Raw genomic sequence first — 16,034 nt, forward strand, 5'->3', positions numbered from 1 at the left:
GATCATGGCGGTTAGCTGACCTTTCTCCCTGTCGGGCTGGAAAAGACCCTTCTTTTGTGCCTCGACGAGCTATGCCAACCTCTCGTAAATTAGCTCTGTTGAGGGCTTCTTGAATGTAACCTTGCATCAGCTGTTACAGTCAGCGTTCAAGCTAGTACCCAATTCCTGTTGCTCTCATCCAAGCCTACAAACATATCCGGTAAACCAACTCTCCTCCGTTCTTCTTCCCCTCTCTTGCATTTAGCTATCTTGGCAGCGTACCCACCCGCACCAAAGTGACGGGGGTTCTCCGTGGCTTTCATAGCCTTCGCGGTATTTTTTTCGCTCAAGGCTTTTGCTTCCGACATGTTCTTCTATTGTTTAAACTCTTCCCATATGTTTGCAGGAATCTTTCCGAATTCATCCCTAGCATTCTTGTCTTTCTGGACATATTCTTTATTAAGAGTAGACCTCCAATTCCTGAAATATCTCCCTAGGACGCCCTCAGCAAAGTGTCTTGTGAATTTCTCTTGACCTTCAGGAAAAGTGAACCTTTCTTTTACTATGGCCCACAAACATCCTTTGTAGTCTTAGGCACCTTCTTCCAATTACTAGTCGTGATACAGTTCTAAAATTCATTCTTGACAATAGCTCCATATATGTTCCAAAACCTAGCAGATATCCCCTCAGGTAATATGGGCTCACCTTTTGCCAAGCTCTTCTATTACGAGTGTACCTTTATCAGGGATCTGGTTTCGGCTTCATTCCCTATGTTTCCTTTTTGGATTACTACTAGAAGCAGTAGTAGCCGAAGGTTGTGGTACAGAGGCAGCTACCTCCTCCTCATGCAGAGTAGATGTTCTACGATGTCGCGGCGGGGAATCCATGAGGATTGGTCATCGTTCTATAGAGAAAACAATAGTTGGAGTTTATCATCTCCATGTGAACAACATACATATCACTAGCTAGTATATGTATGTGCATGCAGGTACCTAATGATCCATGGCTGGATTGTATTCAGCGTCATTTTCAACTGGACACCAGCGAGACCTAGGTGGGCTTGGTTCGTACTCAGGTGGAGTAAAATACGATCCACAATCATCGTGAGAATTTGACTCCTCGGAGGATTCAACATTGTTCTCATTGTTGTCCATCGCTCTTAATATGCAAAATTGTAATACTTGCAGTTAAAAATTATTTATGAATTTATACATATCAGTATCATGAATTTATACATATTTATTATTCATGAATTTATACATATCAATAAATATTTGTACACAAAACTTTTCCTATTACAATTTATAAATATTTATTTTTCATGAATTTGTACTTATCAATACATATTTGTACACCAAATTTATCCCATCACAATTTATACATATTTATTATTCATGAAAATTACAATCCATAAATATTTGTACACCAAATTTTTCCTATCATAATTTATAAATATTTCTTATTCATGAATTTATACATATCAATACATATTTGTACACCAAATTTTTCCTATCATAATTTATACATATTTATTATTCATGAAAATTGCAATCCATAAATATTTATAAACCAATTTTTTTATTACATTTTCTTTCCTGCCATAATTTGCAATCCAGTAATTATATTTGCATGAAAAAAATAAAAAAACAACCTCTTGGGCTCGGGGAGAGGAAGATGCGGCGGCTCGGGGAAGAGGAAGAGGCGCAATGGCATCGGGATGGACCAGCGGCGGCACGTAGGCCTCAGGGACGAGCGGTGCCTCGGGTATGAGCAGCAGCGATGGAGAAGGAGGCACCGCGCCTGCAGTCGGGGCGGAAGCAGGACTCGGGGAGGAGCAACCGTGCAGCATCACCAAGGGGCAGCGCGGCCTCGAGGAGGAGTTGTGGCACTCAGGGAGGAGGTGGTAGGTGGTGCGGCGGCTCTCGACGACCGCGGCGACGTTGGGAAGGAGGGAGGTGTGGCGGCGCTGGAGAAGCGACGGCATTGTGGAAAATCCGCCACGAAATTTTGGCAGCCTGATGGCATGTTTCAAATTTCGCGATGGGACTTAGTAAATTTCAAGTGCTCCCCCGACCTTTACAGGGAGGCATCAGTGCTAGCGGGCACTAACGCCGCCCGCCAGCATAGCTCCTCTGTGCTGGCGGGTGACAATTGTGCCTGCCAGCACAGATCCTTTGTGCTGATGAGTGGCGTTAAGCACCTGCCCGCACAGAGTTTTCACCAAATTTCAAACAATTTAAATACTTGCTAAATGAGTTCAAAAATATTTCAAACTTCTAGACCTGAACATAAATGTTTTATAGTGCGTGTAAAAATATATTTTTATACATAACACAAATGTTTTGACTATTTAGTCCACATGTCACTATAGGTTGAAACACCTTATGAGTTATACGGTGATTATGACTTGGATATCCATTTGGGAAGGATGTAGAGTTATACTATTTCAAAATTGTATTATTATTTTTCCCTATGTTGGTGCACTGGTAAAGTTCTTACATGCCAATTATCATGACTGTTTGACAAATTTAGATTTTAATAAAATTTAGTTATCTTTGTGCACACATGACTTCCATTTGGACCGATCTTGTCCGAGAGGAGCTCGGGAAAAGCTCCAAAAACTAAATTAGATTTGCTCGACAAATTTTAGTGGTGGTAGCAGCTGTGGACGTGGCAGGGGACACTATATGTCTGAGGAGCCACCGTTGTCTTGTCATCCAGGATTTCACTTCACTAATGCCGTCTTTGACTTGCCACAAGGCCATTGAAGCAAAGGATAAGTTCCCAACATAGTAATATTCTTTCCTTCATGTAATTGATTTTTATACTTACACATGAATAATTTCTAAATTTACTTACATATAATGTAGCTTATCAATACTATTAGATGGTACTTCTCCTTTAGTGCAAACTGAGGTTGTTGGTGAACCTCATTTTAAAAAAGTACATATCTCTTTTTAAGTACCTATTCGAGAAACAGATGTCATCTCGATGTCACCAGGAGAGGCCATCCCGATGGTTTCAATTGTCGCATTGGGTCAAGTAGCATCAAATAGGGTAACTTTTGAGAGGATCACCATGGAGGCCTGCCTACAGCAGATTAAGGATCATGGGTACTTTGTGCCAGACTTCTCATATTTTCGAATAAAGCAGCTCAAGGAGGGAGAAAGCAATGTGATTGTGACTACTGAGAGGCTTTGTCGGCTTAATCAACATGACATGGTATGGAACATTCTTTTATCATTCTTTTAACTTTAGTTATATTATAGATTTTAACTTTCATCACGTTATTATCATCGTTTAGGATCTCTTTGGTACTACCAATGCGGCAATAAGCTTTTGTGCAATTTTGGCTTAAGTCTTGGATGTGTTGGATTTCACTAGAGATTGGAAGTTCCAGGCTTATCTCACTTCCTACGGGCCACAACAGTTGACCTATCCATTGTTCGAGATTTATGGTAGTGTATGTGATCGTCCATGTGAAGTGAAGGAGAGTGCACTTATCCGTGCTCTAACTTTTCTTGATGAAGTTCTATGCCGGACGATTGGAGACCTTAACTATGTTCCATATCTAAGGAAGCGACACGAAGGATGAAATATGTAACATGCATGGATTTACCCCTACCCTTTTCTTATGGATTTGAACTTATTCTCTCTAATACCTTAAGTATTGTTGTACGAAATTGCATTATTATCAGAATTGGTTATATTGTATTGTGGCATGGATGTACCCCTACCCTTTTCTTATGTATCAGTTACAAATAATAAAGTCTAATCCACATTAATAAAGTCTTACAAGATAATTAAGTCTAATCCACATTAATAAAATCTTACAAGATAATTAATAAGTCTTACAACATAACTAATAAGAAATATTAATTTATCCTTTAACGATTCTTCCTTCACAGTCACTACGTAACCATGGCTTTATGGATTTATCAATACTTGGTTCAACACGCTTGATTCTTTGTTCATGGTCTTTGAACAGGTCCAATTTCTCGTACTGATTGTAATCCTCAATGTCCACTACACCTTCAACTCCAAGGATCCTTTGTTTTCCAAAGACAGCAATGTGCTTCTTTGCATTCATAGGATCGGTTATGTAGAATACATGTGTGACATGCTCAGCGAGTACCCATGGGTCATCTTTGTGACCTACATTGGCTAGGTCTACAAGTGTCAACCCATAATTGTCATATGTAACGCCATTCGGGTGTTTAACCTATTGGCACCAAAAGACTAGGATCCGGATATTCACTCCATAGTCAAGTTCACATATTTCCTCTATGAAACCGTAGTAAGTTATGTTGTGTCCGGATATATCAATCACCTTTATGCTAACACCACTGTTTTGGTATGCCACGCTTGTGTTGTCCTTTGCGGTGGTATAAAGTGTGCATCCATTAATTTCGTATGCTTGTTATAAGGTGACATTGCTTGATGGGCCAGATGCCAACCTAGTCAATATTACTTCATCTGTGGAATTTCGTTCAAATAGATGCTCCTGGTCCTTCAACCATGATGGGAAATGGTGCTTTTGCTCTTTGATGATCCAATCCTCCGAGCGACCATTACTTTCTCCACGAACCTCATTTAGGTGTTGCTCAATGAAGGGCTATTGTAGAACACTTGAATGCGCTTTTTCCAATTGATAGTTGTCCTTGTCGATGAATCTTTTCATTCCAATGGTACCTCTCCCGGACAATCTACCCTCGTGTTGAGATTCCGGTAAACCAATAGCTCTCTTATCTTTTATGTAGTCTATGCAACAATCAACACTCTCTTCTGTATGGTCGCTCTTGATCATGTTGCCCTCTGAAAATGCCTTGTTTCTGATGTATCCATTGAGAGTCGACATGAACTATTCCTATGTCCACATCTGATGGAAGTACATAGGCCCTAGTTCAGTTATTTGCTAGACCACGTGGCAATCATGAGAGTTATAGCCGGCAAGCATCATGTCCTTCAATGAGACTAGTGACTGAATGTTGGATATGAATTCGGTCGGCACTTTCAATCCGCGCAAGCACTTGCACATAGCCAATCTCTCATCTGGTTTTAAGTTGTAGCTAGCCGGGGGAAGGTATTGCTTACCATTAGAAAGTTCTTGCGGGTGGAGCTCTGGCCTGATTTGAAGGTTAACCAGATCCTTACGTGATTTTAGTCTATCATTTGTCTTGCCTAATAAGCCCAAGAATTCAATGGTGCTATCAATCATATTCTTCTGAAGATGCATCCCATCAATGGCATGGTGCACCGCCAGCTCTTGCCAGTATGGAAAATACTTAAAGAAGATAGACATCTTCTTAAACGGCACGTCAACGACGTCTGTAGTTTTACCCTGCTTCCTTCCCTTTTTTCGAATTATCCGCACCAGCTAATGACTTCTTACCGAGTTTGAACTTGACCTTCTCGTACATTTCAAATACTATTTTACACGTAGCTGGTTGTGGAGCAAAATCATTCTCATTGGTGCCATCGAAAAAGTCCTTAATCCTGCGGTATTTGTGCGTCTTCAATAAGAAGTGCCTGTGCCACATAAACATTATCTTCATAGATCCCTTAAAGTACACATATCATGTTCCATTCAAGCAAACTACGCATGTTGTCTTACCTTTTACCTGACCTGTCAGGATAAATAGGGTGGGATAATCATTGATGGTAACAAAGATAATGGCCCTTAGTGTGAAGTGCTCCTGTCTGTACTCATCGTACATCCGAACCCCATCTTCCCAAAGTTTCTGCATATCTTCCATCAATGGCTCAAGGAAAACTTCTATGTCGATGACAGTTTGCTTCGGGCCTTGTATGAGAATGGTTAGCAAAAGGAACTTTCTCTTGTAACATGACCATGGGGAAGGTTGTATATGGTCATCAGCACTGGCCATGTGTTGTGCGTGCTGTTTCTTTCGCCAAACGGATTTATGACGTCTGTACTCAACGCGAACCGTACATTCCTTTTTTTCATTTGAAAACTCTGGATGATTGACATCGAAGGTCCTCCACGGGCGAGTGCCGGAAGGATGTCAAAGCTTTTCGTCAGCCTTTGCTGGGCGATCAGCATGCCAAGTCATCAGTTCAACGGTCTTTGGGTTTGAGAACAAACGCTTCGGACAGTCCACCACCGGCAAGTACCACATCACCAAGGCAGAGACTCTGCGCTAAGTCGTCGTGTCAGTACCTATACAGGACTCATCCTCCCCTTGAGCACCAGCACTTTTCTTTGCACCCTTCTTCCTCTTATTCCCGATGGAGGAACCGGCACGGTCCTCACGGAAATCGGCATTACTTTTGTAACGGCTAGCATCGCAATTTGGACACTTTTCCAATACTGCGTACGCACCACGGTACAATATGCAGTGGTTCATGCACCCGTGTATTCTTTGCACACACATCTTCAATCGATTGATAATCTTCTTTGCTTCGTATGTGTTTTTGGCACAAAGTTAGGCTTCGGAAGCAACTTGCCCAGCAGAGTAAGGACATCATTGAAACTATTATCTGACCAACCGAATTCAGCTTTCAGGATTAGAAGATAAAGGACGAAACGCAAAACTATCCACTCCTTCCCACAGCCCTCATACATACGGTCATTTGCTGCCTTCTTGAGTGTCTCAAAATTCTCTAACCCTTTAGCACTCCCTAGCAACACTTCCAGTTCAATGTGGTGCAACATGCCCTCCGTATCAACATCACATTCCTTGTCCACCTGTGGTTCCACACGCGCATCTGTTTGATCACCACTTTGATCTACATGGTCATAACCATCATTCATCATAACATGATCATTTTTGTTTGCAGCATCACCACCCACTTCATGATAGCATCGATGTCTGTGTTGTTGAAATTACCTCCTACCTCACCATGGTGATACCAAATTGTGTATCCATCCACAAAACTTTACTTTATCAAATGCCTCTTGATGACACCAGTATCCTCCCATACAATATTGTTGCTGCAGTCAAAATACGGACAACGTATTTGCTTTGTCTTGCAACTGCGAGCGTGCTTCTCCACAGCCTCGATAAACTTTGATACCTCTGACATGAATGTATGCGAATGTCTCCGTATGCCATACATCCATGCTCAATGATCCATTTTTAACAACCTATGACAACAATTCTATGTTATATTAACTAATTTAATGAGCTATGGTGCAATAATTAATAACTCAATTCTACAAGCTCAATTAAACCATGGATGTAGTAATTAATAAGTAGAAAGAAAAAAGATCAAACTCAATTATATATTAAATTCAACCGACCTCATTAATTAAAACTATGGATCTACTAAATAATAATTAATAAGTCAAACTTAATTCTATATTACATTAAAATGACAAACATAGTATTGTAATGGTTATAATATGACCATAGAATTTTATTTAAAAAATAATCCATCTCTAATTATTTTCTCTCTCTTCCCTCCTCTCTCTTCTAGGTCTAGATCTAGATCTAAATGACAACCTAATGAAGCTAGAAATGATGGATAGAACTTGAAAAAGGTTGGAATGGCACAAACTCACCTTTTATAGCCACCTCCTCCAAAGAAAACAAGAGCAAAATCTTCCCCCTTAGATTTGGTATTTTTGGAGCTATTCCCGAACTCCTCTCGGGCAAGCTCCAAATGGAAGGTGGGCTGGAAAAGAAACTGTCTGCGGCCTTATTTGGGCAGCATATGTGCTGACGGGTCACCTAATGCACCCGCCAGCACAGATGCTTAGGTCACACGCTGGTGAGCGCTTAGGTCACCTGCCAGCACAAAGCCATCTATGGTAGCGAGCGCTCGCCCGACAGCCCTAGTCACCTTTGTGCTAGCGGGTACCAATTTCGTCCATGAGCACACTAATTTCGACGTGCCAGCACAATTTTTTTCCCTAGTGCGGTACGTCTGTGACGGTTTACGCAATCAGCTTTGTTTACTCTTCCTGCCCTAGCAGCTAGCTAACCCTAACCGGGCGGTGTAGCAACGACGACGACCATGATGGTTGGTGCCGTCGTGTCGAACTACTACCGGCCGGGTAGCTTTCGTGCACTGCTAGCAGTATGGTCATCGCCCTAGCTTGACCAAAGATCTCATCGCCAGCCACAGCCCAAAAGGACCACCGCCCGCCTCAAACAGCGCTGGCCGGCCGGGTAGCGACTACCGGCTATCTTGCCGCTGAAGCTTTCGTCGTTCGTCGACCCCCCTTTTAACACCGTGGGGCCCCTGTCAGGCCGTCCTCCACCATATCTCTCCCACTACTGGCCATCACCGGTCTGCCCCTGTGCAATGCATCAAGCCATCAGCCATCACGTAGAGCTTTGCATTTCGCAGATAGCAGCCCTGTCTCTTCATCCTCTCGACCTGTGTGCTTCGGGGCTCCGAAGCTGACCAAAGCGCCTCCCAGCCCAGCCACCGGCCGGTCACTAGCTTTGCTAGCTACCACGGCTGTTGGTCGTCGCACGAATGTCATTTCACGTCAACCTGGAACACCCAGAGGCCGGGCAAAGAGAGCGCGAGCGCGAGCACGCGAGAGAGGGGGGACCGGCCGGATCGACGTGACGCATCATCATCATCAATTGGCCGGCCGCGACGACGGGTGGTGACCCGTGACCAGTAGCGCTAGCTCCGTGTTGGGTGCCGGGGCCGCGCGCTACCTATCTGCACGGCCGCGCTGGCTCGACAGCTCGCGCGGCCGAGGGGCCCCTCCTCCGGCCGCCGGCCGGCTGCATGCAACTGCAAGCGTGACGTGCCGCCCACTAGCAGCTACTAGCTCCGATCCCTCGGCCGGCCGGCTCCCGCATCGGTTGTCGCGCGCGCACTGGGTCTCTCCGTCTCTGCCGTCTGCGTGGTCGGTTAGGGGAAAAAAAATTCCATGGTAACGGACCGCGTATCCCAATCCACGGGAACTCTCTCTCGTTGAACGCCACGTGGCCACTCCGTCGATCCGACGATGCCCAACGCGATTCGATTAAGCTCAGCTCAGTTCTCAGCTCATGCATGGCTCAGTTCTCAGTTCTCGTGGTGAAGCTGCACGTGATCGTCGGCTTCGCGGTGATGACGACGGCGTGGTCCAAGAACTCCATACGATGCCGGCAGAAATTACTCCAGACAAGCGCGTGACCCAACAGCCACTATGCATCTAAGGACCTGTTTGGATGACATGTCCTAAAGTTTAGGACATATCATATCGGATATTCGGACGCTAATTAGAAGGACTAAATATGAGCTAATTATAAAACTAACCGCAGAACCTTTATACTAATTCGCGAGATGAATCTATTAAGTATAATTAATCCATCATTAGCAAATGGTTACTGCAACACAACATTGTCAAATCATGAACTAATTAGGCTTAATAGATTCGTCTCGTGAATTAGACTCCATCTGTGCAATTAGTTTTATAATTAGCTCATGTTTAGTCCTCCTAATTAGCATCCGAACATCCGATGTGATGTGTCCTAAAGTTTAGGACATATACATCCAAACAGGTCCTAAATCTTCGAGTCCCGCAGCGAGCTGCTGGCCGTCGTCACCCGGCCCATAGCGACGGACAACAGCGGAGCCTCGGGGGATCTCGCCAGTGCTTTGTCGGTGTGGGTACACACGATGGAAGCCGGCGATGGCTTGGAACAATGTGCGATGGGGTGGGGAGGAACGGCTGGAGCGGACCGCGTCCTGTTTCTGCGTTGCTCGACCAGCTTTGCGTCGATGCCGCGCGGTTCCGTGGTGCCGTAAGCGGCGGCTCCGCCTACTTCGTCCTCAACGTCGAATGTAGAAAAGTGACTGTGAGGAGCCGCGTGTACATGCACTGCTTTGGCGATGGGAGAACTGAGAACTGAGCCATGCGAACTGAGCCGAGCTTAATTAAATCTTAATTAAATCGCGTTGGGCGTCATCGGATTGACGGAGTGGCCACACGAACGTTCAACAAGAGAGGGTCCCGTGGATTGGGATCTACGGAATTTTTTGCCGGTTAGGGGAGAGAGCCGCACGGCACGGCCCCACCACTGCACGCCCGTGCGAGCGCGCATGCATGCACGTGCACGTGTCCGTCCGCTCGTGGCAGGGGGTTTCGCTGTGGCTGAGGCCGCGCCGGCGTTGTTCCCGGCCGACCACAAAGCTCGCGTCGCGCGCACTGTGCCGCATGCATGCGCCACCTTCTGGACACGACCGTGCAGCTGTTTCCGCAGTGCGCTCTGCTTTCAGTAAAAGATCCTGCACGCGCCTCTCCCTCCCTCTCTCTCTCTCTCATATTGACACACACTCACATCTGCTTCCAGCCTTCCACGCATACGCCTGAAACCAATACGGCAATGCACAAGCTTATCTAATCTCTTCTGTCTACATGTCACACCAAAAACTTTGTCGATCACCCGGCAATTATCATTGACGTAGAGGATACCTGTAGATGTTGACGTGGAGCTAGCTACTCACCGTCTCACCGGGCATGCTCTCCTCGACCCACATGGCTAGCTTCGATAATCATTGATGGCACCGAGACGATAAGATCGTCGATCGGCCTACGTACTTTACACGTATATTCTATCGTTGCGAGAGGCGAGAGCTCGTCGGCAACTTGCGCGCATGCATGCGGTAGCTCCGGCGGAGAGCAATCATCCCGAGGGGAAACAGATGGCCACGATGAGGCCCTCACCTCACGTGGCCTGATCGATCGATCTCCGTCGTCTTCGTCTCTCCATGCATGCCATCGTCAGGCTTGATCAGAGTCGTTTTATAAAAGCAGACGCCGTCAGCCGTCGGCAACACATGCTAACTGGTAAGCTGCTAGAAAACAATGGCCACTTGTTCATCCCTGACTATCAATGCACTACTGCGTATAGCTAGCCAATGCATATACACTGGGCTTGCGTTGTGCATGCAGCTGGGTCCTTTTCGCATGCATGTCATCAGACCGAGCTGCAGCCACACACATGTTCGCGTTGGAATCTAGATCACGTACGCGCGCGCGCGCGCGCGCGCTGACCTAGATTCTCCTCGAGGGGAGTGAGCTGGATTGCTGGAATCTGCAAAGTGGCCGGAAACAGCTTACGAGATTCCATTGGTGGCATGCATGCATGGATATGTCGTCGATCCAAAGCAAAGCATCAGCAGCAGCAAACTGGCGCCCCTCGTGTCGCCATATGCTCCGCGCGAGCGCGTACGCGCACGCCAAGGCCTGGATTTATATATGCACCGGTCCTGTCCAGCAACCATTGGTGAGGGAGGTTACTACTGACTGCTTGCCACAGGAATAGAAAAATGAAATCGAAAATATTCGGAGATATTCCCTTTTTTTCCTCCTCGAAACCGAAACGTACGAACATCCTCTATTTTACAAGAAAGTATCCAAATGAATGACACAGGATTATCCAGATAACGCGTTGCAAAGAAAGCTTCTTCTTGTTTTGTTTGTTGGAAGCAAAAGCAAAGAAAGCTTATGACTGTGGCTTATAGAGACAACAGATAGACAGCAGCATTGTTCTCTACAAAATTTGTGCAGGCAAGGTCGTAATGTTGGCCCAAAAGTTAGGGTTCACCGGGCGGGCGGGTCTGTTGTTTCGGCTACTTTTTTGGCCCAACAATGCTTACTCTTCCGACGTATAAAAGCCCGTTATTTTCGGCCCTACAAATGGATTGAAATCCCGTTGTGTCGCAGCTTATTACATTCGCACCACAAACACACAAGACCCACCCGACCAAACTGTTGGGCCCGAATCCTTACATTGGGCTGTACAATATAAATGGGCTGGAGCTCACTGCGGCCCATATAGCTCAGCTTTTCGGACTCGGACTCGGACCCAGTCCAATACTCCGCTGCAGCAGCTTTGGAAACTGCCATGTTCTTTCGCAGATCTGCAGCAGGCCCGCGGCGTGCGGCGGTTTCTGCCGAGATAGATGTGTGAACGGCACCGTATGCTCCCGGCGACCTTTTTTCCCTGGTCGCGGAATCCGTTCGTTATCTTTGGATGCCCCCCACGGGTGAATTAACAAGGCTTCTTTGGGATCGGCAGCCACTCCCCGTCCCGTCCTCCGTGTGGCAACGTGGAGAACGGGAGCCACAGCATATGTTCCCTTGTACAGCAATGGCGCTGCATGCGCCTGCACCGCATCGAGTCATCTAATCTCGTCTTATCTCTGGATTCCCCGACTTGGCTTCTGGTTCCTACTCCTATCAGCAGAGCTGTCAGCAGAGAATTCTGCTACGAGCTTCCTTTCTCTTAAAAAGGATAACGGAGAGGTGCTAAAGTGCAGCCGATTTCGATGAACTTTCAGCAAACAATCCACGACTGTTGGATCCCAATTCCACTGCCCAAGTTGTTTCCTCTACTTCCATCGAGTCAACTCTCCCTGTTCTTCTCCGTCTCTGCTAGGGTGCCACCCATCTTCGGTGGTGTTGGTGTCACAGCAGCCAGATCCATGGCTCTCGCTCTCGCGGATTTGGGCAATGGTCACCTCTATTTACCCTAACACTTCCACAGCCCTCCACGGCCCATGTGTGGTTCTTCGCTGCTTATGTTAAAAAAAAAAAAGGTCTAGCGGCGTGCACACTGCTCACATTAGATTTTGTGACTAATTTGAATCCAAGTGAGTTAACTTGATTTTCATTGCAATTGTGTTTGTCCGGGTTGTCCACATCAGATTAGACAAGCATCAACTCAATTTCAACTTCCATATCGGTGTTACCCACACATATATCAATGTATAGCTATCCTATGTGTTCTAAAAAAATAATACGAGTGTTCACGATGACAGTTTTTTTAGGAATAGTTGGGATTGGTCTATAAGCAAAACCTTATGAAAACCCAATACTAGAATTCTTTGCAATAAGTAAAGAAAAACCGTTGACAGTGCTTAGCATACGGGCACAAACTAATGCTAACTATTTCTTCACTTAATAGTTTATAATCCTATTTACTTCATCAACATGGATCATGAACAGATTAAATACAATATATGCATGAGTGGAGTTTTTTTTTTTTTTGGCTTCTCATTCCTGATGACCTTAAGGTCCCTTTCTGAAGGTAAGCTACTGATGTGAGCAATCCAGAAGGCGACGATGCTTGTGTAAATTTTCAACTTGGAAGACATATAAGTACCTGCAAATGGGCCTCTTTCATGGTGCTTGCGTGATTCTTAAGTTTGCACGCGCAGCTCTAATTTGAAACGTTAAGCTTTTTAAAAGAGTAGGATTGCAAAAGAAGAATAACACTTTTTTGACCAAGCATTCCTTTCTTCTTAACTTTCCTTGTTCCATACTTTTTTGCATTCCGATGCTTATAACAAGGTACAATGTCCCTTGCACTCAGGGGCCACGAATGTAGTTACTCAAGAAATTTTAGCCTAATAAGCTACCTCAATGTGTCCTTGATGACACATGTGCATTTGGATTATGGAACAAGGATTGTTGCCTGTGGGGTATGGAACTAGGGCAAAATACCTACTTGAATCTAGTTACCGCATATCCCTAAATTATATATTTATGTATGATCAAAGAGTTTTTGCAGGCAAGTTTTCAAAAAAAAAATACAGCAGAAGCTAGAAGGTAACATTCAAGAAGCCAAAGCCTTTCCAATTGTCATCATGTATACAGTTATGCAGCAATTAAAGTCATAAAACAAGCATAATAGAAAAACATCCTCCGAGTGCTTAGAAGCTAACTATTGGAGCCATGAAACAGAGAAACATCTGCACAGATTAGACAAAATTCAAATTCAGCAAGTAACCAACAGTTACATAACAATTCATTACACTTACACCCTCAACTGGCCTTGCCGGGAGAGAAAAAACAACCGGCGAAGCAACCAGGAGATCACTAGTTACCATACATGACGCTAATGAATAATCTTAATACAACACTTGTACTACTCCATGACGACCAAATGGTAAAGCTTAGCTTAAACCCTCTCCTTAATGACCGCTACGTTCGACGAGCTCCTTAAACCCTACTCGCAGCCACGGCGGCCCGATGTCTAATATTCCATCGGATCCGCGGCGGCTGCGGGTTAATTAAATTAGACCCATTGACAAAAATTACAGCGCGTGATTGAGCTTGTTGGCTTGATCACGAGAGGATGGAGTCCCAGTCGATCTCCCATGACGGGTACTTGTTCAGGTGCAAGGCGGCTGACTCGTCCCACGGCGCCTCCGTGAAGTCCAGGCTCGCCATCTCCGGGACCGGCGCCACCTGCTGCTGCTGCTGCTGGAACGCCGGTAGGGGAGGAGGCGAGCCGGCGGAGTGCACCGACTCGTCGCCCTCCGTCGTGGTCGTGGACGCCGAGGCCTTGGGCGATTCCGGGGCAGCGGCGGCGGATTTGGAATCGGGCGCGGCGGCGAGGCCCTGGCAGATGGCTGTGAGCTTGGCGTCGACGGAGGCGTCGAGCGGGCCCGCGAGGTGCGAGCCGCCCCGGCGGAGGGACGGGAAGTTGAGGCGCGCCGCGTCGCCGCGGAGGCGGAAGGCCGCCTTGTCGTAGGCGAGCGCGGCGTCCTCGGCGGAGCCGAAGGTGCCGAGCCACAGCCGCGTCCGGTTCCTGGGCAGGCGGATCTCCGCCACCCACTTGCCCCAGTGCCGCTGCCGCACGCCGCGGTACAGCTTCGAGGCGGTCGATGGCGGCGCCACCGCCCCGGCCTGCTTCATGGGCTGCGCCCGCGGGCCGAGGAGCGACGCCACCAGGCCCCGCTGCTGCTGCCGCAACAGGAGCTGCGCCTGGATCTGCTGGATTTGCGCCGGGCTCAGGTGGTTCAGCGCCAGCCCCGCCGCGGCGTCCATCGACAACGTCTGGTACGGCGCCGTCGGCATGGCGTACGACGAGGAGCAGGGCGGCAGGGGCGGGAGCTGCGAGAAGGAGGTGGTGGTGGGAGCTGGCGGCGGTGGCGGGAGCGCGGTGCAAGAAGAGGCGGCGGCGGCAGGTTGGTAGTAGTACGAATCTTGAGGCAAAGCAGAGTGGTAGACGTAAGGGTAGGAGAAGGGGGAGGTGGTGGTGGAGGTGGAGGAGGTGGGGGAAGAAGCACTCCGGATAAAAGGTTCGAGTGCTTTCATGAGCTCCTGGTCCGAGGAGGACGACGAGGAGGAGCTCAGCTGGTTTGTGTCCAAATCTATGGCTGCCATTACGAAGATGAGCAAAAGACTAGCAAGAGCTAAAAACTGGCGAAAAAAATCGAATCTTTTTTTGTCCAAAAACTGAACTGAAAAAGAAATTTGAAAAAAGGGGGCCTGTTTCTTCTGTAAAAGCGAAGAACAGGGATGGTTTGGTTGGTGCAGCCTGAAAGGGGGCTTAAAAACGACCCTTTTCCAGCTTGCTAGATGAAGAAAGCAACAAAACAAAAAGGAAGCTAAAAGAAAACAGAAAGTTCTACGAGAACAGACAAACTAATCCAGGAGAGAAAAAAAGGTTCTCCGGATCTCTGTTCTTCTTCCCTAATGCAAGGAAGAGGAAGACGAAAGGGTTTGAAATCAAAGCTCGAATCTTCTCCGGGTGACGCTTCCTTGCTCGATCAAATAGCACCAGCAAGAACGGCTCCCGGAAAAGGCCTCCTTTTCCTAGCTAGCGTCTACGAGAAGGGTTCAGAGAACAAACCTGTCGCCACCGTGTTCGCGGTGGCTCGCCGTCGTCGTCGTTTGTGGTGGTGGTGGTGGTGGTGGAACGCTCAGCCTCACCGGGGAAGTGGAGTGGGTTCTGGGTTGGGTCGCTGGGGAAGGGGGGGATGGGGAAGGGAAGGCTTGTGCGTGTGGGAGTGGGTGGTGGGGGCGGATGCGTCTCTCTTGGGGAATGGTGGCCTCCGGCGCCGGGGTTTATATAGCGCGGGGGCGGGGGAGGTCAGTCGCCGCCGGGGCCTGCCTGCAAGTAGCGGGCGGGCGCGGGCGTGGCGGAGTCGTGGACGAAACTTCGCGGGGGTGAATAAATGCCGCTGCCCCTGGCGCGTGGGCCCGGCTTGTCTTCTTGGCGCAAGCATGGCTTGCTGAGTGAGCATGGGAAATTACGGCGGCGCCATGTGTGATGCTGCGCTGGGGGAGGTTAGAGTCGATAGAGATGAAAGTAGGTGGGAAAACTCGGAAAAGAGAACAGCGCAAA

General features: G+C 47.3%; 1 protein-coding gene across 1 annotated transcript; it reads right to left on the reverse strand.

The window, feature by feature from the left end:
• Positions 1-13,651: 13,651 nt before the first annotated feature.
• On the reverse strand, positions 13,652-15,714 carry LOC101773917 (ethylene-responsive transcription factor RAP2-13). The gene has a single exon (XM_004964924.2). The coding sequence runs from the start codon at positions 15,068-15,070 to the stop codon at positions 14,027-14,029; it is 1,044 nt and encodes a 347-aa protein (XP_004964981.1). The 5' UTR covers positions 15,071-15,714; the 3' UTR covers positions 13,652-14,026.
• Positions 15,715-16,034: the final 320 nt, after the last annotated feature.

The sequence above is a fragment of the Setaria italica genome, chromosome IV (genome assembly GCF_000263155.2).
Source record: "Setaria italica strain Yugu1 chromosome IV, Setaria_italica_v2.0, whole genome shotgun sequence".
Taxonomy (NCBI): domain Eukaryota; kingdom Viridiplantae; phylum Streptophyta; class Magnoliopsida; order Poales; family Poaceae; genus Setaria; species Setaria italica.